The 23069-nt window shown below is 44.4% G+C and overlaps 2 protein-coding genes across 3 annotated transcripts; both read right to left on the bottom strand.

Moving 5' to 3' along the window:
- Positions 1-412: 412 nt before the first annotated feature.
- zbtb11 (zinc finger and BTB domain containing 11) lies at positions 413-8643 on the bottom strand. Of its 2 annotated transcripts, none has more exons than XM_086090132.1 (10): positions 8128-8643; positions 7367-7626; positions 6985-7216; positions 5505-6490; positions 5020-5343; positions 3997-4429; positions 3017-3134; positions 2762-2920; positions 2482-2657; positions 413-1175 (listed from the first exon to the last, which is right to left on the bottom strand). In XM_086090132.1, exons 1-10 carry the CDS (start codon positions 8435-8437, stop codon positions 604-606), a joined length of 3570 nt encoding a protein of 1189 aa, XP_085946258.1. In that variant the 5' UTR covers positions 8438-8643; the 3' UTR covers positions 413-603. The 2 variants fall into 2 exon arrangements, with proteins under 2 accessions (XP_085946258.1, XP_085946259.1); XM_086090133.1 differs by having other exon boundaries at positions 5020-5340.
- An 8891-nt stretch (positions 8644-17534) lies between these two features.
- Positions 17535-20530, bottom strand: dpt (dermatopontin). Its single transcript, XM_086088639.1, has 4 exons — positions 20099-20530; positions 18211-18336; positions 17950-18057; positions 17535-17861 (listed from the first exon to the last, which is right to left on the bottom strand). Exons 1-4 carry the CDS (start codon positions 20389-20391, stop codon positions 17795-17797), a joined length of 594 nt encoding a protein of 197 aa, XP_085944765.1. The 5' UTR covers positions 20392-20530; the 3' UTR covers positions 17535-17794.
- Positions 20531-23069: the final 2539 nt, after the last annotated feature.

The raw sequence follows: 23069 nt of genomic DNA, 5'->3' as shown, positions 1-23069 counted from the left end.
TGCTAATGTTTTACTTTATTCAAATTTTATTTTACAACTATGACAGTTTGAGTCATTTTACTGAATTCGTTTTACTTAATTTTAATTATTTTCACAGACAGGGCGAATAATTTTTTATTGAACTTTTTTTTTTCTTACACCATGGCTACTATTTTAGTTATACTAAGACCTGCACATTTTTTAAATACAATTTTAGGTTTAGTGTGTAGTTGTATTTGTCACTTGATTGGTCGGATTATAATAATTGTATAACAGTATTCATTTATTTGATCTATTTTTATTTTTACAACAAAATTTCAGGGCGTCTATTTTTTTTGTCATTTTGCTTTATTGCGGTGCGAGTATTTGTTTTAATTTCCTCATTTTTTACAATTGCAACATTGGATTAAAAAAAAAAACCACGAGGGATAAATGCTGTATTTTTTTTTATTATTATCATCATCATCTCATGATCCAATCAAAAGCAGGGATTGGAGGGAGTGTTCAATGGCCCAAACAAAAAGCCACGATTCCTCCATTTTGTCCAAAGCTATTTACAGTTAAAATTGAAAGGTCGGCGCAAGCTCAACAGCAACATCCGTTCCAGGAGAAATTAAAACGGCTCTACTCTACCTCGGTCATCTCCACCTCCATGGTCTGAATGGCGTCGGGCGCCTCCTCCAGCTTGACGCCCGTTATGGCCTGCTGCGCCAGCACGTAGTTGACCACCTGCATGATGCCCCGGTCGGTCAGCGTGGCCAGCGAGCCGTCGCCGTCGCCGTCGCCGTCGGCGTCCGCCTCCTGCGCCGCCTGCACCGCCTCCGCCGCCTCCACCGTCTCCTCCGTGATCAGGACCGTCTCGATCTCCTCGACGGAGCCGCCGCCGCCGCCGCCGTCGGCCGCGGCCAGCCGCAGTTCGGGCGGCAGGTCGGCCGCCAGGATGCTGATGGCGTGCTCCACCTGCGTGCCCTGGTTGTGGAACTGCAGCGTGTCCTTCTCCAGCATGATCTTGCAGGGCAGGCTGTCGGCGTGGTACTTGGACATGTGCTTGCGCAGCGTGCGGGCGTCGATGTGCGCCTCGTTGCAGTTGGGGCACACGTAGGGCCGCTCGCCCGTGTGCGTGCGCACGTGGCGCTTCAGCGAGCGGGCGTCGGCCCACGCCACGCCGCATGTCACGCACTCGAACGGCTTCACGCCTGCAAAAAAATGACAGCGGGGCGAACAAGACACGCGTTGGCTTTGGTGGGTGCTTTTTACTTTATTTTTGCTTCAGTTTAACCGATTCCTATACTTGCATTTGGCTGAAATTAATTGACTTATGAGGTTATGGTTTCAATTGAAGGCGCCCGAGTAAGTGTTTCATTGCTGGGTTAGCATTTGAAATTAGGATTTTCCATCCTGAAGGCTTTTAAACGTTGTTTATGGTTTCAACCCTAATTGCTGGCTTAGCTTTTTGAAAATAGACCCGGGGTTTCAAATTTGGGTTTGAAGCCAGAGTTGTGGGTTCAAATTAGGATTTCAAGATGTGGTTAAAAGGTGCAAAATAGGGTTTCTAGGCTAGTGCTAAGGGTTTTGAAATTAGGGCTTTAAGATGCAGTTACAATTTGAAAATACCACTGAATGCAAGGGGTAGGGTTTCTAGCGTAACCTTTGAAATTTGGTGTTAAATCCTGGTTGGGGTTACAAGCCTAAGTTGGGGTTTGAAATTCTAGTTATGGTTTCAAGGCTGAGTTGGGGTTTGAAACTTAAAAGTTTCAAGTTAGGGTTTTATGACCAGAATTAGGGTTCGAAGCTTAAGTTAATTCAAATTGGGGCTTCAAGTCAGAGGTAGGGTTTCAAATTTGGCTTTCAAACGAGGCTTGGACAGTGTTTGAAAAGCGAGTAACGGCTTCAAATTAGAATGTTCAACCTGAGTTTGAGTTTCAAATTAGGCTATTAAGCTGCAGTCATAGTTTCATAGTTGCAAGCCACCGGTGGGGTTTCAAGCAAGGGTTCGATTTTCAACTTTGTTTCAAGGCTGGGTTATGGTTTTTTTGTCCTGATTTGTCGTTATGAACAAATGGTTAAGATTTCAAATTAGGTTTTTCAAATTTGAACAAAATGACTTTGCAACAAGAAAAACTGCCTGTGAACATCTTTGCAACCTTTTTACGAATCCTGACAAAAACACAAACAAGATTTGCTACGTTTGCCACGTCTCTTTCATCTTGCTCCCACCCTTCCTCCTCCCCTCCTCAGTGGGTGAATTGCTCACCCATCCCCTCTCTGCTCACCGAGAAGCCGGAAAGGAAACAAATAATTAAATAATCCTTGACTCAACTCTGCAAGCAGCCAATCATATTGTGCCCTGCTTAGAAGTCCGCTTACCCTTACCGGCGGTGACAGCCAGTATTTGCGGTTCTCGAACCCCTGACTTTTCTCAACCAAGCTCAACCCTCAAAACCCGTAACTGCGCCGATGCCCCGCGACATCTGAACGCGAACGTCTGAGCACGGGCGTCACCTTGGTGGTTGTTGATGTGCCTCCTGTACTCGCGGAGCTGCGTGAACTTCCTGCCGCAGTGCTCGCACTCTCGCTCCAGGTTCTGCTTGACGCGACCCTTCTTGCCGTGCGTGGCCTTCTTCACGTGGCGCCGGAACAGCGCCTTCTCGAAGAACTCCTTGCCGCACACGTTGCACCTGAACGCGAGCGAGGCGGGGGGGATGAATGTCCCGGGGTTAAGGGTTTGAAGTGGCGAAGGGCTCGGGGCCGCCGTGTGTGTGTGCGCGTGCGTGAGCCTCACTTGAAAGGTTCGGCCACACTGTGCGACTTGACGTGCGAGTACCAGTCCTTCTTCCAGCTGTAGCACTTGCCGCACATCTGGCACTGGAAGGGCTTGAGGCCCATGTGCTTGTTCATGTGCTGCTGCAGGTCTTTGGCCTCGTAGAAGCACTTGTCGCAGCTGGCGAGAAGCACGGGCGCCGTCGTCAGCGGCGAAAAACGGTCGGCGCGGGAAAGGTGCGGCGGCGACGGCGAGGGCGGCGACGGCGCTACTCACTGGGAACAGGCGAAGGCGCGCACGTCCGGCTTGGGCCTGTGCTTCTTCAGGTGCTTGCTCAAGGCCGAGGCCCGGTGGAAGGTCGCGCCGCACGTGTTGCACAAGTACTTGGACTCGCCTGCCGCGACGGCACACATCAAGAAAAGATTTCAAATCCAGGTTTGCAAGCAAAAAGTTTGGGTACAGGATTCAATTCATTGGATTTGGGTTTGAAATTAAGAGTTGTAGATAGTGTTGCGTTTCAAGCGTGGGTTAAGGTCAATCTTGGGGTTTGCGTTCAAATCAGGATAAGGTTTTCAAATAAGAAAATGTTGTCAAGTGCATTTTTATAAGATAACATTCATCGGTTTAATCATTTACAAAATTACAGATTAAGAAGAGATTATTGATTCAAATCAGTGTTTCAGGCTTCAAACAAAGATTGGGGTTTTAAATTAGCACGTCAAAACTGGGAAAAGATTTTCAAGCAAATGTTAGGATTTCAAATGAGTTTTCAAGCCTGGGTTAAGGTTTCTATTTTAAATTGGTGTTTCAAATCAAGGTTTCAAAATAAGGTTGGGTTTCAAATTAGGGTATTATCTTGGGCTAATGTTTCTCTCTGGGGTTAGAATAAAGTTTCAAGCATGGGCATTAAAGTTTCTAACTGGTTCAGGGTTTTAAATTCACTTCCCAAGCCTGTGATATATTTTCAAGCAAATGTTAGGGTTTCAAATGAGGTTTTCAAGCCTGTGTTTCGTTTATAATTTGAATTGGTGTTTCAGACAAATGTTAGGGTTTGAAATACAGTTTTGGGTTCGGGCTTCCAATTTGGATTTTGCACCTCTGTTCCGAGGGTTTCAGGTTCGGGGGGTTGAAGTGTTAAAGCTTTCTCTTACGTTAGGGTTTGGTGCTGCTTGATTCACAGTTTCAATATCGGATTAGCACTTTAAATGAGGTTTCGGTGCCCCGGGTTCTCGTGAGCTGCCGTGCGTGTTTCTGACCCGTGTGCAGGCTGGTGTGCTCCTCCATGCTGCGCTTGCTGACGAAGGACTTGCTGCAGTACTGACACTGGAACTGCTTGGTGACGTCGTGGAGGACGCGGTGCATCTTGAGGCCGTGCTTGTGCGTGAAGGTCTTGCCGCACACCTTGCACCCGTGCGGCCGCACGCCCGTGTGGTGCAGCATGTGGATGCGCAGCGAGTACAGCTTGGGCAGCGTCTTGCCGCAGATGTCGCACACAAACTCGCGCTTGGCGTGCGGCCACGCCGACTTGGAGTCCTGGCCGCCCTCGGCGGGCTGCGAAGAGGAGGGGGAGGAGGAGGAGGAGGGGGAGGGCGCCGATTTGGGCGCGGACGCCCGCTGGCCGCTCTGCTGCTTGTGGCGGGCCATGTGGGCGCGGAGGGAGGCGGCGTACTGGAACTCTTTGCTGCACAGCTGAAACACACGGAACAGAAGTTTACTTTTCACTTTTGAAGGCGATGACGCGAACGCCGGGAATTAGGGCGTCAAAGCCGGGTTTTGGGCTCCAAATCGGGTTTTCAAGACAGGGTAAGGGTTTGAGGTTAGGGGTCCAACCCTTTGGCTGGTTTCAAACCAGGATTAGGATTTCAATTTGAGGTTCAAGCAAGAGTTTGGCTTTCATTCCTGAATAAGGGATTCAAATTAGGGTTTCAAACTTGGGCTCCAGTTGCAACGTAGGATTACGAGTTAAGCATTCATTTATTGGATTGGGCATCAATCTTGGGTTAGGGTTTCAAATAAAAAATGTCATGACAGTTTTTGGTTAGGGTTCCTAGTTAAGATATTAATCCTGGGTAAGACTTTCAAGTTAAGGTTTCAATCTTGGGTTATGTTTTTTTTTTTTCAAATCGGGATTTTAATCTTGGGTTGGTCTTTGAAATTATAGTAGGGTTTCAAATTAGGGTTTCAATCTTGGGTTAGGCTTTCAAATGAGAATTTTAAGACAGTTTGGGTTTCAAGGTTAGAGTTCCAAATTGGGTTAAAATGTGTAGGCGGCGGCTTACGCTGCACTTGTATCCGCGACTTTTGTCGTGCTTCATGGTGTGCATGATGAGAGCGTAGCGGCGCGGGAAGCACATGCCGCACTCTAAGCAAGTGTGCTTCCCTTCCGCGCCGCCGTCAGCAAGGACCTCATCATCCAGATCCGGGTCAGCTGCCGCCAGCGTGTTGACGGCGGCGGCCTCGGTCGAGCAGATATCTTCGGCAGGAGTAGCAGCCTCTGCGCCGTCTGGTTCCTGTGTCTCTGCCAACCCGGGTTCGCCTCCCGCCGGGTTCTCCTCGAGCTGCTTGGGAGGCCGCCCCCTCTTCCCGGGCCTCGGACCCACCTGCTAAAATGTGTGTGGTCATCATGTTGAAGGAAACTGCAGTGGCTCATTACCACGTGGCTACAACAATTCAACTCTGTTGCTAACCAAAAGAGCAGCACCTACCGAGGCATTACAATTTAAATGTGAGCATGCGAGTAATTGACGGCCCTGAAAGTCCGCACCTTCGGGATGGGGGTGACTCGAGTTGCTGCGGCGGCACTTTTCCCCTCGTCGTTGTCGTCATCCAGGCCCATGTGGAGTCGAGCGTAGCCGCCCTCGCCAATGGAGCGCTGCCGCAGTCGTCGTTGGTTGGAGTCGCTCGTCGTTTCCTGCCTGTCGTCCTCTGCGGACGGCCCCGCGTCTTCCTCCTCGACCTCAGAGGGTGCCGGCGCCATCGCCTCCATTACCACTTCCTTCTTCACCTTGGCCGGGCGCCCTCGTTTCCGTTTCAGGGGCGGCGGAACGAGCGGTTCGGGGGTCGACTCGGGTGCGTCGGGGGCCGGCTCCGTTGTATCAGCGGTCGGCTCTGTTGAATCGCTGGCCGCCCGGGTCTGAAGCTCGACCACGGGCATCATATTAACTTCTGCCGGCTTTACTTGTCCCGCCTCCATGTTCAAAAGAAAAGTCTCCGCCTCGCCCGGCTGCTCAATGGCCAGGCAGGCCGACACCACCGCCAGCGACTCCGTTGCCCCCGCCTGCCCGCTGTGGGTGACCACCGTCATGGCTTCCCCCTCCGCGCCCACGAGGGCCGCCTGGTGCGCGATCAGCGTCAGGGTCTCGCCGCCTTCCGCTCCCTCTGCCGCGACAGCCATCGGCTGCTCGGTGCCTGCCGGCGCCACGATGGCGAAAGACTCCCCCGCCACGGCGAGCCCGGCGTGGGTGACCACCGCGCTGCCGTCGCTCTGTATGGTGACCGTGTAAGTGCCCGGCTCGTCGGGCGGGGTTTCCGCCGCCTGTCCGGCTGAGACGGTGTGGCTGTCCTCGTGCTGGTACACCACCAGCCTCTGCTCCTCCACCTCCTTGTGCACCGACTCGCAGATCTGCAGCACCTCGGGCATCAGCAGGTGGCGCGCCAGGTTGGCGATCTCCGCCATGACGCTGAAGTTGAACGTCAGCATGGACGTGTAGGCGAAGTCCAGCAGAGGCAGGAAGCTGTCTTTGGTGAACCCTGGAGAAGACGCGGCACATTAAAGCCACACGAGCAAGAGCGCACGGGCGCGAGACGATCGTTGTCGCGACATCGCGCTACATCAAAACAAGACCCGCCTTATTCTGCCTCTGATGGACTTCTTAACTGGGTATTGAGTATGGTTTGGACCGCATTAAGCAAGACACACATACAGAGCTTGTGTCGTCCAAAAATATCTTACACCACAAATCCGGCACCGTGCCGGAGTACTTTAAACCCTGGGTGGTTTTGTGACCAGTTTTGGGCTTTTTGATGGTTCTGGCCAGGCTATTTCAAAATGAATTACCACCCACGGTTTTAAGCCCTCCGGATGTAATTGTAACTGGGTGGACCTCAACGCAATAGAAATTAATCCATCCATCCATCCATTTTCTACATGGCTTATTATCCTCATGAAGGTGCGCGAGAGCCCGTGGTGAGGCATCGCGACGCTTTTTCTAGTATCGGCAAGCCTACACGAGACGCAAACTCACCAGCAAGGTCGACCACGGCCTCGTGCGTGGAAGCAGCGCCCTTCTCAAAGAAGAGATCGTGGAAGTACTCGCTGCACCCCGCCAGCACCGCCTTGTGCGACCGGTACTCCTCGCCCTCGATCAGCAGCGTGATGTCGCAGAACTGATTGTTGAGGCGTTGCTGGTTGAGTTTGTCCAGCACTGTCTGGCCGTGATTGGACAAGAACTGGTTCACCTCGCCTTTGCTGTTCACCTGAGGGTAAAAAACAAAAACAAAACACCCATCTCAGTGTGAAAGGGGTAGCAACTGTGGAACTGTGCAAACTCAAATAACGCCGTGAACTTAAAAGCACCGGTAATATATAAGCTATCAAAAAGATAACATATGGCTAACAATACTTACAAAAACCACCTCGTGCTTATCTGAAGTCTTCGACACCTTTGATTTTGGACCTGTGGGAAAAAGCCCATCATCAAGATCTTCACCATCCTCCCCCTCTTCCTCTTCTTCATCGTCATCGTCTTCATCATCTTCTCTGGCCGCCTTCCGTTTCCTCGGCCGGCCGCCGGTGCGACCGCCTCCCCCGGAGCCATCATCGGGGCCACGGCGAACGGTGCAGGTTGTGCACTCGCGGATGTGATCCTTCACGTGCTTCAGGATACCTAAAATGGGTGACAAAAACAACAATAGTCTGTGATTAACTCACAAATTATGAATTTCTCGAGATTGAAGCATCACCAGATGTTTTTGACTTGACTTGCGAACAATGACTTGAGGTCTGGGAACATGTCACAAAAGCAGTTTGTTTACATTGTCTTTAAGGAACGTGGGCTATTTTTTACTTTGATAAAAACGTGTGGAAATTGTATTGACCGTAAGCCAACCCTGTTGTTGTTTTTAGGGTTTGTTTTAAACTTGTTTCCCCCCGAAATCATTTGACCGTCCTTATCCTTCGCGGTTGTCCACAGTAAACCCTCCAAAGTCAAATACCGCTGCTGTCGGCTGCCCACTGGATGGCGCCAACCAACGTGTGCACGTCAAGTAACAAGGGGGGAACGTTTGCTACGAAATGCGAACACTTCCTCGCATTTTTTTTCTACTATTTTAACCCGACGACAAAGCTTCGTCCCGCGGCCGCCGGGACTCTCATCTCCCGCTCTTACCTCTCCACCAGTACTTCTGCGAGATGCTCTCCCATGTGAGCTGCTGGTTGAGGTGCTCCCCTCTTTCGAGGACGTGCGCCCGCTCGATAAGTTCCTTCCTGCGCTCGTCCCGCAGCACCACTTCCAACTCGGTGAACACGTCCTGGCCCTTGAGCCGCCGCTGGTAGTACAAGGTGCCGCCGCGGGCCACGTAGCAGGCTGCCGCTTTGCGTATCTTGCGCTTGGTGTTGCCCGGCGTGCCCGGGGCGTACGGTTCGCGCTCATCCGTCAGATAGCGAAAGATGGCCAAGTAGCTTTCCTTGCACGACATACTGCTCGGCCCTCTTGTTCGCTTCAACGCGGGGCGTTTATCGCGGAAAGTCGGCGCTTCCTCAGACGCGCGTTAGGGATGTTATTATATTTTTAAGCGCAAGTTTAGAGTTGAAATAAAGGCATGGCGAGAATATTCGAGTGTTTTTGTTAAGGTGGAACGGCAGTTTTTCGACCGTCATAGTAGACGTGCCCGAACAGACAAAATGGCTGCTGCACAACCGGATGTTGCGTACGTGATGGCGGAAGTGTGACCCTGTGAAGAAGAAAACAAGAGGTGCCCCCAGAGGGCGCTGTCGGTAAACTTTTCACCCAACATTTATATATAATATATAAAATGTTATACTGTATTGATATTATCTGACAAAAACAATACAATTATATAATTTTAAAAACCATTTAAGTGAAAATTACATTCATGTATTTTTATTAATTTATATATCAACTAAATACTCTAAACGAAATTACCTTTGTATTTAAAATTGTTTCAGTAGTTAATAAATTAATAATTATAATTAATGAAGAATTAATGCACAAGACCAAATGGACAATTCCGACCTTAACGGTCAAAATGGCAGTCTTTTACTCGGTGAAAGGAAGCTCTCCACGCAGATGCATTGAATTTTGGATTGGTATATTTTGATTTGTGAGGTGTGAGATTTGTGAACTTGATTTCAAAATGTGATGAAATGTCATTTGACTACTGTAAAGATCTGCCTGGTTTGTATGCGAGTCACGCCGTTTGTTTTCACCGTGTAAAGGAAGCATTGCATTATATCAGAAAGGCCCGGATATTCAACATTTTGTATAGCCTACCAGTTGATGAAAAGGAAACAATAAAATTATATAGTAAAAAAAAAAAATATATATATATATATATATTGTGTTGAACATAACAAAAATGCACTTGACTTTAATCTATGTATTTTTACTTCAAATTGATTGACCCATGTGGTCTTGAAAATAACTCTTTTGATGAATAAACAGTGGCATCGCCATAAAAGTCTGCAATTAAATCAGCATTGTTTAGTCCAAAACACATCAGAGCGAGTGTATCGAGTTGACTGGGCGTGTTGACACAGATGACAAGTTTTGTGTGTCCACAGTAAACACACAAGATCGGGGCTCAGATTTACATAAACAAATAGAAATAACGAGAAGGTAACCTCTCAAGGGTGCAGATAAGTCACTTAACCTCACACTTGACCGAGGCGACCCTTACACACAAGCACTTTGAGTCAGAAGCGGGCTGCTGCTCCCTAAGACCACAAAGTACAAAGTTAAGATATCAATAGCTACTAATAGGTATTTGTGTCATTGATTTAATCAAATCAATTGAATTATCTGCTACTATCACCGAGAGCATAACTTGGTATTCAGTGTTTACATTAAGACGTACTTTAGTTCCATTATGAACTACATTGTCTTTGATGATTACGAAAAAACAGGTTTGTTAGGTTTGTTTAAGACTGTTACAAAACACATAATTTGTCAGATGTGTACTGTACATTAGGCCTAAAGATTATTGTCTTTGTGTTTACGAAAACACGTTAATTCAAGATTAGATTGTCTGTTCTTTGCAAAAACAAGTTTGTCGTAATTAGTCTTAGTTGTGTACAAAAGCAAGTCTTTACGTTTATTAAAGACCAAATTGTCTTTATCATTTACTAAAACATGATCACTAGGTGAAAACTTGTCTTTGATGATAACAAAAACAAAGTGTTATAATTGGACGTAAATGTTTACAAAATTACTGTTACGTTTTTCAAAGACTTTCACTTGTCTTTGACATTCATAAAAAAAACATGTTACACTGTTTTAAAGATTTACAGAAACACATGTTTTTCATATGTCCACTTTTAGACTTGTTCAGACTTACAGAGCAGATTTATTTTCGGTATTTGTTTTGTTGTGTTTTTCATCCCCATCCAACCATCAAGAGCATGTTTTTTGTTATCTATTTCCACCACTGTTTCTCGTCCTCTTCGGTGTCATTTCCTCTCCATTGTTCAGTTCCCTTGTTTGATTTTATTTTCATGCTGCTAAAAGATGTTCCTCTTTTGAAGACAGGAAGCTCTTGTCTTTTTCTCAAGTAGTCTTGACAGCTTGAGTAAATCAGGACTATATCACCATTCTTTACAAAAACACTTAGTTTATAATCAGTTTACAACAAACACACACACTCACATATAATGTTTTTTCTTTGGCAAATGAATTAGCAACTGGGGATCTATGCTATTTGGAAGATAAAAACTTTTCAAAGAATTTCACGTCGTTCACATTTACAATGATCATTATTTTTTTTCTCATATTAATGAAAAGTATCGACAGGCTTTGCAACGCCATTAATTCTGATGAGATCGATGTGATACATCTACATGCTGTCTTAGCAAAGGGTAATATTATCGGCGCTATCCAAATGTGTCATGTGACAGGTGTCCCACAGGAATCCATTTTAGGCCGGGTGCTATTGACTTCATTTAAGCGGCGTGGCTTTGGTCAAGGTTGAGGCAAGGTCCTCGTGGCTAAACAGTGCTTAGGCTGGAGGTGCACATAAAGAATGGGGATCGAGGTTCGACATTAACGGTTGTGTTACCCATCGTGGTCAATTTATTTTGTACACTGCCAATTTGAATAAAATCCTGTTTTTTTGAATAAAGGTATGGAGGTTTTTTTTTTCTAATCCAATCTAAAACAAGAATAATAAATCGAGAGATTAATCGATTTTTCAAATAATTGTTAGTTGTAGTCCTAATGTCTACAGAGAATCATGTACAAAAATTAATAAATAAAGGGAATGTTTCTTCCTGGAGTTATCGCTAACTAACTAACTAACTGTTCATTTACCCGTCAACCACATCAGAATGACATTTCGTTTGTTTAACTGCCATACAATCAAGCTAACTAACCAACCATTACAACCTTATAAAAATGGAACCGTTTTTTTCACGGGTTTCAACAAAATGGGAACAGCCAGCCAAAAAAAAAATCAACAAATGAATTAACATCTGGTCATGACGATGATGATTTAAACTCCCAAGTTGTGTTGATGAAGCTCATTTTGCCAGAATATTTTAGGTTAAACTCCAATTTGTAGCACGTTTGGTAGCATTCCACTCTGTTAGCATCCCGTACGTCCACGTTTGCTTCAACCCGCTGCACGATGCTGCTGTGCTACCGTCCCCATTTGCAAACGCGCGTTGGCCATCCTTGAGCTCCCTCATCAATCTCTTCCTCTAATGGCTTTCACCTCCAGCTGGAAGGCTCCCAACAAATATCTGTGCGGTGACCCCGCCTCGGGGGGCCCCAGATAACGGCGTCTGCCTGCGCAAGGCCAGAAGCGGTCCGGGTTATCTTTTTATTGTCTGGATGACTGTGCGTGCGGCCAAGGCCGTCCGATATGCGTCTGGTGACGGCCCTCCCTGGTGCTTCTTCTGCTGCTGCTGCAGTATTTTTCCATGACACGCTGCTGGTGGCACCATGAGAGAGAGACAGTGTGTGGACGTGAGAAAGAGCCTCTGTAGTGTTGATCTTGTCTCATGTGCTGGGATTGCAGCACGCTGCCGGGGTAGCAAGGAGGGAAAAGCAAGCAACACGGCATTTTCACAATCATGTTATAATGGCCGTGTACGGCACAGAGGTGTTCAAATGTCTTTCTCTCTACAACACACACATCATTGTGTTGATTGGGTGGCCTAATTACATGTTGGGGGGGGGGGGTGTTTGGGAGTGATTTAATTCCCACCAAACTTTGTGATGCAGGCCTGGGGGGGGGGGGGGGGGGTCAGATATTTAAATATATAAAAGTACGGTATATTAGAGGTGTACATACTTTAAACACGGGGGGGAATTCCAAGGAATGGTCCCTTTTCCCCCTCCCTGTCATTTTAGGAGGAAAAACACAAACGAGATGGGAATGTCCGCTCTTCTGGGAAATCTCAGGAGGGAGCTCGGCGCGAGTGTTTACACACTGCCCTCGTGATGTCCAACTTGGGGTGTCGGGTAATATCACGGTAGAGATTTAGGGCTAAGAATAATAATAATAAAAGCATCCTCGGGGCAGTGTGAGAACCAGGGCGGCGTAAGGTGAGCCGGGTCGTTCCGACGGTTCCCAGCCTTCGTGTTTGGGCCACAAAAGCCTCTTTTCTTGCACGGCCGAGATGGACGGCGCAGGTTACATGACACAAAATGTCCAGTTGAAGGTGCTAGTTTTGCTATTTGTTCTCACTAGTAGGACAACAAATGGGAATGTCCATCTGTTTTACATTGATAAACAAACAGTAAAATTGTGTATGTTCATAAAAACGTAAACTAATGTGAGCCGGTCTGAGGCCTGACACTCCGCAGTTTAAAATGAGTACCAGGCCCGGCCCTGACTACATGTGAGGTAAAAACTATACTACTGGGCATTTTTGTGCTACTAGTGGGGTCCAGGAGGCTACTAGTGCGCGACACATGCCAAGTAGTTGGGCCTTGTAATGTTCCTAGTGCAATTCCTAGTGCCTACATGAACCTCAAAAGTGGATATCAAGGATGTGGAATAAACGCTTTGGCCACTCATTGGGCAGCACCGTGGACGGCGGTGGCGGCGGCGGCGGGAAAAGCGGAATGAGGCGGTGGTGAAGGGGTGAAAGGTGAAGGCAGCCAGTGTGAAAGCGATGCGCTGCTGTTAATCTGAGAGCCGAGCTGGGCTCTGACAGTATTGTGTGCACACAAAACAAAAGCTCTTCTCGCACCGTCAAGCATGTGCTCCTGTCTGAAGCCCAACTGCTGATGTGCTACTCACGCTATTAACTTCACCAAGCGCCGAGAGCCTCACTCGTAATACCGACGCGAATAACAAGAGGTTTATTCACGTCGGTATTACTAGTGAAGCGCTAGATGTTAACTAGTAGAATTTTATGCCACTGCGTAGGACTAGTAGCACACAGTCGTCAACTAGCGCAAAGTTTTGCTTCACTAGTAATATGGGAGTTGTCCCACTAAGGAGGACAAAGAGCATGGTTGTACATGGACCTCAGGTGGAATTGCAAGGATTTTGAAAGAAAAAAAAAAAAGGTCAAATGAAAGCCATAGCACTTAGCGAGTTACATAGCTAGCTATCAGGATTATGCAAAAAGACATAAATAGCGCCTTTCTTTCCCAGCAATTAGTTACTACAGCATCAGGTTTGCGCAACAAAATACATGAACTGTGCCTATCTTTCCTAGTAGCTAGTTAGTTAGTCAGTCAGTTGGTTGGTTGGTTGGTTGGTTAGGTGGCTAGTTATTTACTTAACAGGAGTACGCAAACCGAGTCGAGTGAATCGGTATCGTGCGACTGCATCATCGTCATGCTTGGATTGTTTGGCCTTGGCGGAGGTCACATGGTGCTATTACTTATAATGGCCTTGGCTTAACTCCCCATACGAGCCCATAAAAAAAAAGGGTTTGAATATGAAATGACATCAGAAGGTTGCCAGCCTCACACGTGCAAAGACACGCCGCCGCGCAGGAACACGTTGAAACGCTGCAGATACTCACAATGGAGTGCGTGGGATCTATATGGGAGGGACGGGAACGTGTGCCAGCCTGTGTGTGTGTGCGTTTACTTGCGTATGAATGATCCCAGGGAAGGTTTAATAAAGGTGAAGTGTGTCCTCGTCTCTAACGCCATTTGCAGTCTAGTGCTAATGTCAATTGGAGAAATACAAGAGTCCTTTATACTCCTCAAGAGTCACTTGGGGACTCCAGCTGTGGACAAAAATGGTACATTTAACCCCAAAATTACACTTGATTAGTGTGTCAGTGTTTGTGTGTTTCTTTGGCCGGAGTTACACAACTTCAAGGGTGGGGAACTGGCATCCAATATTTAAACCCCAAATGTTCATAAATCAACCAGCCATACATTTTCTATAGCATTTATTCTCATTAAGGTCACATTTGAGCTGAAACCTATCACAGCTGAGGCAGATTTGCTAACCAGTCGTCCACCGTCTTTCTTAAACATAGTATGGCCCTAAAATGGCTGCTGATGAGGAAAAATATTCCTCTCTCTTGGCCCCAATGCAAGCGGACTGCAACAGAAAAAAAGTTGCAATTGAATTCCTTGCTTTGTAACATACTGTAATATCTAACCAGCAAACTAACAAAGTAGCTAACTGGCTTGATAGCTTACTACCAAATCCTTTTCCCCAAGAATAGATTTATGCATTTTTGCATTATCATTTTAAGTACATAATTACGACAGTCAAAACCTGTTTCTTTACACTTGATGATGTATTTTTGTTCAATTTTTGTACTGCTTGCTAAACAATGAGCTAACTAATGGCTACAAAAGAACTTAATTGATGATTTGCTCTTGTATAATACTACTAACTAATTAACTAACCAACTAACTAACTGTATCCTAAATAAACTTACAAAAGATGACAAAAACGTCTTCCTCAAGGTGGCAACCAAAACGTACATAGTTGTAGAAATTGTCTATACCTTTATATGTTTGTGTAATCCTGATAACAAACTAACTGGATAGTTAACGACAGGCAACTAAAAACGTTCTTCATTTAGTTCTAAATGTTTAACTACAAAGCACATTTTTGTGTAGTCCTAAAAGTTAATGAACTGACTGACTACCTGCAAACAAATAACCTCTTCCTTTGGCATTTGCTTGTTTTGGACAACCCAAACTATTAACCAAAAGCTATTTGTTGATAACCTGGTTTTGTTTAGGTGCTTAGTCCAGCTAGATAGACGACTAACAGAAAAGCTAACAAACTAACAAGGCAACTACTTAGCTACCCATAACAAATGAGCCCTTTCTTTTTAAATTGGTTGATTGTGTTTTGCATAACCTTGTCTATTATCTAGTTAACTTAGGTTAAAAAAAAAATTTGGGGGGGGTAAATTACTCATGTATAGTATTTCTACAGTTTTTTTTCTTTGCTAATCCAGTCAGGTAACCTAGCCAACTGTCTCACTAACAATTAAACTAACTAGTTAATTAACTGGCTAATTAACTGGCTCACAGCAAAACAGTTTTGTCTAGAAAGGTGTTCTATTTATGTGTAATGCACTGTTTATTGTTATCATGATTATTTTTACAAGCCAAGTGGCTAACCATCCCAGCTACCCCGCTGCGGTTGTTGTCGCACGTGGGAAAAAAAGAGGCAGCTGTTTTTGTCGTGGCTGGAGGATCCCTAAAATAAACAGGCAGGCCCCGGGGGCGGGCGGTGGGGATGTCAAACCGCATGGCGCTGACCCACTTGGGCTCGTCCAAACAACCCTCTCCTCGCACCCTCACCCACACCATGAGAACTGAATGCTTGCTGGCCACGGAACACGGAGTCAGAGATTGATCACCCAAAAGAACAAGAAAAGTTCTCACTGGGTCAAGTGACTTTGGGTCTTTAAAAGGTGTGGGGGGTGTCTGTGGGGGTGGGGTGCTCAGCAGGCGTATGGCTTGCCATGAGCCTGTGGCTCAATGGTTGCAAGGGAATGGCCTAGTGTGGCGGTGTTTGGCCCCTAGCCCCAAGACGGCAGCTGCCGTAAACAAACAGTGCTGAAAAGCAGCTGGCCCAGACCCCAGTGCTCTCCTTGAAGAGGGCCCGCTCAGTTCATTGTATCCTCCAGATGACTTTGTTAACTGCACTTCAGTGAAATTGAAGGTGGCCAGAGACTGAATAATCTAGGCTAACCTGCTTAGATGACTGCTCTCTACATATTCCACAAGTTTAGGATTGGGACCCCCAAATGGGCTTTTATTGAGTAGCTAATTGCCTGGGTCCTTAACGCTCAATTGTAGGACACACTAGTGGGTCTTTGTTTTGAATCTGACCTGGTAATGCCGATTTGCCCTATTGGAAGTGGAGGAGGCAGCCAGAGACACAGATGCCCCCGTGACTCAGACAAGTTCAGGTTTGGGACCTCAAAGGACTTTTAAAATAAGATACAAAGTTCTTCCTTTCTTGAGCCTCTTAAGTTGTAGACTTGGGATATACCGATCGGTCTATGTCTCACATCTGGTTTGGAAATGGCCCGAAGGAGGTGATCGAGACAGAGATGTCAGGGCTAGCGTATTCAGACTGCTACCTTGTGAGGCTAATTAACTCAGGGGCGGGACCTCACATTTTACTTTTAATGCGTCACCAATTGCTTCCTTCATTCATTTGGCCCTTAACTCCCGGACCTAGAACTCACTGGAGGGTCCTAGTTGGCTTAAGAATGTTGGAGGAGAAAGAAATGTCCCTGCCACTCAAACAAGTTCAGGTTCTGTAGCCCAAATATAAGTCCTACTTGAGGGGCCATCCTGACAGGGTTTACACCAGTTGTGTGACAGATGGACCGTCCTGTTCTGGGAACCAAGATAAACTCAGACTCTCTAAATTAGCTTTTTGTCTGGCCACTAATTTCATCCTTTCGTCCTCTGGCCTATAACATGCATCTGTCTGTCTATGTGGTCTATCTCTTAAGTCATTAGCCAAGGTCTGGGTCCTTCGCAGGGTATTCAGGGTCGTCTAAAGTGATTGGGTGAGGAGAACGTCATTTGGGAGGTACTTAAGAGTACAACCGTCAGAAGCCCGTTGGAATGGTTTTGGGTCAGCATTCTCGGATGCCTCCCGATTGATTGGTGGAGACTTTGAGATAGACCTAAGACGCACCGGAGGGACTATGCCTCACAACTGGCCCAGGAAACCCTTGATGCATCCCCGGTGGAAATACAAGACAGAAAAGATTGGTTGCTGCAAGACAAACTGAGATTCTGGAACCCAGAAAGGATTTTTAGCGGGTTGCCGTTTCTCTCTTAGGTTCTCACTGAAGACGTTCTCACCAAGTCAATGTCCGTATCTGTTCACTACCTTGACATTGAGAGTCAAACCTGATTTGTCTGTCTGTTGACTTCGCTCGAGGTCAGATCGTTTTATCACCCTAACCACCAGAATTCTCTCGGAGTCATATCAATTAGAGTGATTTCTGGAGGTCACACCTTACCAGGTGAAATGGACCAAATGGGGCAAGTGTGAAATCCCCCTTGAGGTTTAACAGCCCCGACTATTTTTACCATATGGTGGGAGAATATAAAACCACATTACATTGGATAAAGAAGCCTACACAATGGAATGACAAGAAAGTGACCCTTTTAATCTTGTGGTTACACAATAATATGATTGCCAAACCTACATGAATTAGTTGTCCTCTAACTGACCACAACTTAATGACATTTGTTGTTTAAACGTTTTTAATTTTTTTATGTGCATTTTCTGTTGCATGCTAGTAAAATGTCGATTATACGGGCCTGTGTTTGGCCCATAAAAAGTAACTACACGAACCACATGGTTGCCATTACCTAATAGGTAAATTCTTTCCTTTCTTGGACGTGTCTATAAATTCTCAAATTCACAGTCGAAGTCGGTCATCCTGCACATGATGTACTTCCACTGGCGATCTCTGCGGGCAAATATCAAGACAACGCAACGTTGTCAGTCGGGCAGGACACGATAAAACCAAGAAATTCAGAGAGCTGCTGGAAACAGACCTTAGCACTCCGCTAAAGGTGGTCTGAGCTCCTCGGATGAAGTAGCCGTAGGTAGGAACCACTAGCTCGGCCTCCTCATGATGTTGTTCAGGAATGTCATTGGTCTTCCTTGTAATGAAAAGCAACACATAATTCAAACCCGGAGCCTATTTTTCACATTCTGACAAAAAAAAATTGTGAACACTGTGTAGTGTAAGGTATTCAAGATTTTCTACAAAAAAAAGCACATACAAACATTTCCACAATTATCTGCAAACATACATGCAGGAGTATGGACATCTCTGTTTGTAGTAGCAGCAGTAGAATTGCCATTCTCGGTCCAAGACACTCTCAAAGTATTTGCTCTGCACGCCAGCCACCAGGCCATTACGGGTACACTTAGAAGTCCTGCAAAGACAGAGGTGTAAATTAAATCAATTGGGCAGATTGTACTTTATTTAAAAAAAAAAACACCAACAACAAAACTCAATAGAACATAACCATTTAAATAGTTAGGTGCATAGACATTTGCCATGGCAACAAGGTCTACTATGAGCCCATGGGGGATATTTCCCCCCTACGGCGTTCATTCAAACAGACTTGGAGTATATTTCATGTTGAGTAAATGTGTTGCTTAATGGAGTGTTTGCCTTTGAATCAAGTCAACTGTGAGGCCGTAAATCCGGAGTTCAATTTTACGACGCGTCTTCTTTTGTGGCCCAGGCAAGGCGTTTTGCTGGAGGTTCATTCACGGATTGTTGCGCAACCGCTGACATTTTTACATGGCAAGTTGAAAGATGTATTTTCAACTTTTATTCGACTACTTTTTATATATATATATATATATATATATATATATATATATATATATATATATATATATATATATATATATATATATATATATATACGGCTTTTTATCATATAGACCAATGTTTCCAAGTGGTAGAAAGTAACAGAAGTACTAATGTTTTTTTTATACTTCAGTAGAATTTTCAGGTATCTGTACTAAAAAAAAATTAAACCAAGATGAGATTACCAGTATTTTAGTATTTATACTTTTCATGATATTTTGTTTGGTGACCATGTGAGATTTTTTATTTTATTTCAAATATGTTTGTAGAGTGTTGTGCACTCATGCTTTACGATGTTGTGGTTGCTATGTTGCAGGACTTCTGCTAACGTGTGGCTAATAAAATAAAAAAAATGCAGCATCTAAAGGGCCGTCAAAAAGCACTTCATTACTTTTCCACAAATAAAAGACACGTGTAACTTTACGAGTAAAGTTGCAATTTTATGAGACAAAAAAAAAAGTCATGTTAACAATTTGAGAAGAATGAAGTCAATCTCAACAACAGAAATCCCTTTACCAGTGTAAAGTTGTGATATATGACAAAAAGTAATTTAAATTTTATGAGGAAAAATACGTCATATTAAAGACAAAAAAAATAATGAGAAGCCATATTGGAAAAAAGAAAAAGAAAAAAATGCTGAATTTTATGAGGAAAAAAGTAATAAAAAATCTAAGAAATGTAATAATTAATTTGTCATCTTAATTTCAATGAAAGGCAGACAAAAAATGAGTCAGAGATGTAACAATAAAGTCACATCAAGGACAAAAATTTTGTGAGGAAAAAAGAAACTAAAATAGAAACAACTTACTTAACATTATCTTTGATATTCCAACTTTTTTTAACGGTAGCAAATGTTTTTAACTGTGCTTCGATAAAGGAAAAATTTAACATACAAATATTTAATGTTACAAGAATAATGAAGTCATAATATTAACAATCCAAAATGCACTGTAATTATATGATAAAAAATCAGATTCATCTGGAAAAAAATCAGCAACAGATTACCAAATAATTGTTGCAAAAGTTGCAACAATAACAAGAACCGTACAAAAAAAAGATCACAACCAACAGAAAAAAAAGAGAGAGAAAAAAATAACCCAAGCAAATGGAAATTTCACCAGAATAAAGTGACAATATCAACATCAGAAAAAATATGTAACTATATATCATGTAGAGGCCTCCCCGGAATCTGTAGTTGAGTAAATAAACCAACATTTTGTTAGCCAATTGATATTGTGACAGTAAGTTAAAAATGACTTTGGCAATAAAAAAATATGCTAATTAGCATTATATGGCCCACAATAAAGGTCACCTACCATTCCATGCCGGCTCGGTTGATGTCGTCCCACCAGCAGTCCGTAGGGGGTCCCAGTCGCTCGGGCGTGGGCTGGCACTCGAAGGACCAGACGCGGTCAGAACCGTCGGCGGCACTGAAGAAGCTCCTGATGGCCACCAGGGCTTCGCCGTGGGGGCACTGGAAGTTGAAACCCTGGCGGTAGCCGTTGACCCAGCCCATGTCCTGGTGGTCGTGCGACTGGGGCTGAGACTGAACCTGAGCCTGGACCGAGACCACCAAAGACCAGGCTAACGCCACCAGAACCGGATTCATGTCGACGAGTGAGGGCTTGTGACGCTCACCCTCGCAAACAGCTGCTTATAAACCTCCAGATGTTTGGCATTCGGCGTCTATGTAAATGAGCCCGCAGAGTCACGATCCAAAAGTCGCTGGACCTCCTTGGGCATTTTAAGGTGGACTTGGGGAAAAGAACTCCGCAATTGCTGTTAGTTTGTAAGGGTGTATCTTAAAAGGCAGGATTTGTCATTTATTACATGCAATTCAAATATTGACGTCATGCTTTGTTAGCCTCTCTGGCGTGCACTCGCTCACGTGTTAGCAATCGTAGCCATGTGTTCCACTTGAACATAAACACCAAGAAAAAGTGTTTTGGGGAAAAAGTACACGTGAAAACTAAGGATGCAGGACACCTGGACCTTGCAACAAATGAATATGACATTTCAAACTAGCCCAAGTTAACTCATTCACTCCCGGCCATTTTTCCTGAAGCAACACCCTTCGCTCCCGGCTGTTTTACTGGATTTTGACTGATTTTTGCAAGGCACACAGAAAATGGTGTTCTATTGCTATAAAAAAGAACCTACCAAAGGAAAGATTCTCTTCTTTCATCAGATTTACAATTTGGCACACTTTCTTCTTCAGTGAATAAACAGCACCTCTGCTGGTGGTGGGCATGCCGTGCGCTAAATTTGATCACTGACGCAACTAATAGTAATCCAGGCTTTACACAATGTTCTCAATATTTTATCATCAATCACTACATCTATCATTAGGCTGCTACGTTAACGGAGGTGAAAGCAGGTTCCCACTGCTACAGATAATTAGACCATAAACATCCGTTATTAATGTTTACACGACGAGCTGAGCAAACTGTCATTTGCTACAGACTCGGATTTGATAAATGTGTTTCTAAGCACACACAGGAAGGTAGGTAGGTAGTTTGGTTGGTTGGGGTATACTAGTATGTATCGTATGAATATGTTGTAGCTAGGTATGTAGGTAACTTAGTGGTCTGCTAGTTTGGTGGTTGTTGGCAAATAGCTTAGCAACTGTAATTGAATTATGGCCAAATATTTCATTTTCAACACTTTTTCAGGCATGTTTGTGTTGCTTTGCGCATTTAAATGTTGCTAGAATGGAAAACAATCAGTCCAAACATTTTTTATCAGTCACATTTGTATACCTACTTTCGAGCACCCTAACTAATAAAAAGCATGACTACACTTTGTCTGCTTCAAAAGCTGTCAGTAATATTATGCCATTAGTGTATCAATAAAAAAAATTTTTTTTTTTTTTTGTGTGTGTGTGGGTGAGTATGTGTATATGCGTGCGTGTATCAATACAATACTCTTCATTGAGCTAATTGCCTCAAACGGGCATTCACTGAAAGCTTCCATTTTAAACATACACACGCCACTAAGTAATCTATCACAGTGCATCGGCGTTGTCTGTTTGTTCCCGTGGGAGGGGAAAAAAAGACCGATGATGATGATGATGGAGATGAATTAGCAAAGGAGCTCATTTTATTTACATGGTGTCGCATTTCCAATCATTCTCCTGCCACAGGCTGCATGCACTCATTGACTCATGGTTACATAATCTACACAAAAGATTTCATAGGCACCATGTTAGGTTTCAAGTTAAGGTGTTAAAGTAATGGTAAGTCGCCGATGTTGTGGAGTCTGTTTATACAAAAAGTGCAGGATATTTTAAGCAATGTACATTTTTTAGTATTCAGACTTCAAAGAAAAGGCAAAAAAATAATAAAAAATCAAATCATAATAGCAAGAAAATTCCCTTTAAAAAAAAAAATTCTAGTTAATTTCTAGTTAAATCCGTCTTCTGAGTGTCTTTCCCATTAGGCCGTGACTGTCAGCCGATTTTCCAAGCATTGTTTTCCAAGCATCCTACGGTCGCCGCGGCAACCTGCCGAGCATCTCTTGTCACTGATTAGTGAGAGGAAAGCATCCATTTGTTCTTTGAGGGCCTCGCCATTCCATACCACCCCCTTGTGATTATCTTCAAAGCATCCCAAAATAAAACGCTGGTCCATGTTCCAAAATAAGAGTTCTGAACGGGAGCACAACCGGCGAGTATTTATAGCTGCCGCCGTTTATTTTAGGGTCGTCTATTGGGAGCGGGGCTTGTTGAATGTAGGGCTTCATTCATCTACAATGGTGCCTTGACTTTTGAGTTGAACCAACCTCACAACTTCATTTTCTCATATCAAATAATTTTACAAGTTTTTAATAAATAAAATTAAGACTTCAATTACAGTACGATGAGTCAATCCAACTACCAAACAAAACCATTCTCTTGAGTTAAAAGATGATAAGGATGGACGAACGAACAAAACTGAAGTCAACCTGGCTTTTCAAATATACCAAAGAATTGTATTAATAAGCATTGATTTTGGCCCGTACTGTCGATTGTTGTTGTAAAAACGATTGTCTAGACATTATTAGGTGTAATGTTTATCTATCGTAATCCTTTATTGGACCGTAAACCGTGGCAATTACGGTGATAAGCGTGACTTGTTTTGACAATAAAACACAGCCATAAACATATTCCCATTTTAGGGCCCTGCGGCCCTAGTGCATGCTGGGAATTGCTTTGTTGACCCTTTACATACTCTTCATTTTCCATGCACGCACAAGAGTCTGACCCGGGTCAAAAAAATCCTCGGAATAATTGTCTAAATCAGATTATGA

This window comes from Leptonotus elevatus, chromosome 11 (genome assembly GCF_054856555.1).
Source record: "Leptonotus elevatus isolate MCC_2025b chromosome 11, RoL_Lele_1.0, whole genome shotgun sequence".
Taxonomy (NCBI): Eukaryota; Metazoa; Chordata; class Actinopteri; order Syngnathiformes; family Syngnathidae; genus Leptonotus; species Leptonotus elevatus.
The sequence above is the reverse complement of the archived record's forward strand: the minus strand, read 5'-3'. Positions and strand labels throughout refer to the sequence as shown.

Coding starts and splice junctions, on each gene's coding strand:
- zbtb11 (XM_086090132.1), bottom strand. CDS start 8,437: ATGTCGTGCAAGGAAAGCTACTTGGCCATCTTTCGCTATCTGACGGAT. Junction 7,217..7,366: donor ATAAGCACGAGGTGGTTTTT/GTAAGTATTGTT, acceptor TTTTACCCTCAG/GTGAACAGCAAAGGCGAGGT. Junction 5,344..5,504: donor GAGTCACCCCCATCCCGAAG/GTGCGGACTTTC, acceptor CACACATTTTAG/CAGGTGGGTCCGAGGCCCGG.
- dpt (XM_086088639.1), bottom strand. CDS start 20,391: ATGAATCCGGTTCTGGTGGCGTTAGCCTGGTCTTTGGTGGTCTCGGTC. Junction 18,058..18,210: donor AGATGTCCATACTCCTGCAT/GTATGTTTGCAG, acceptor TTTCATTACAAG/GAAGACCAATGACATTCCTG. Junction 17,862..17,949: donor ACCTTTAGCGGAGTGCTAAG/GTCTGTTTCCAG, acceptor ATTTGCCCGCAG/AGATCGCCAGTGGAAGTACA.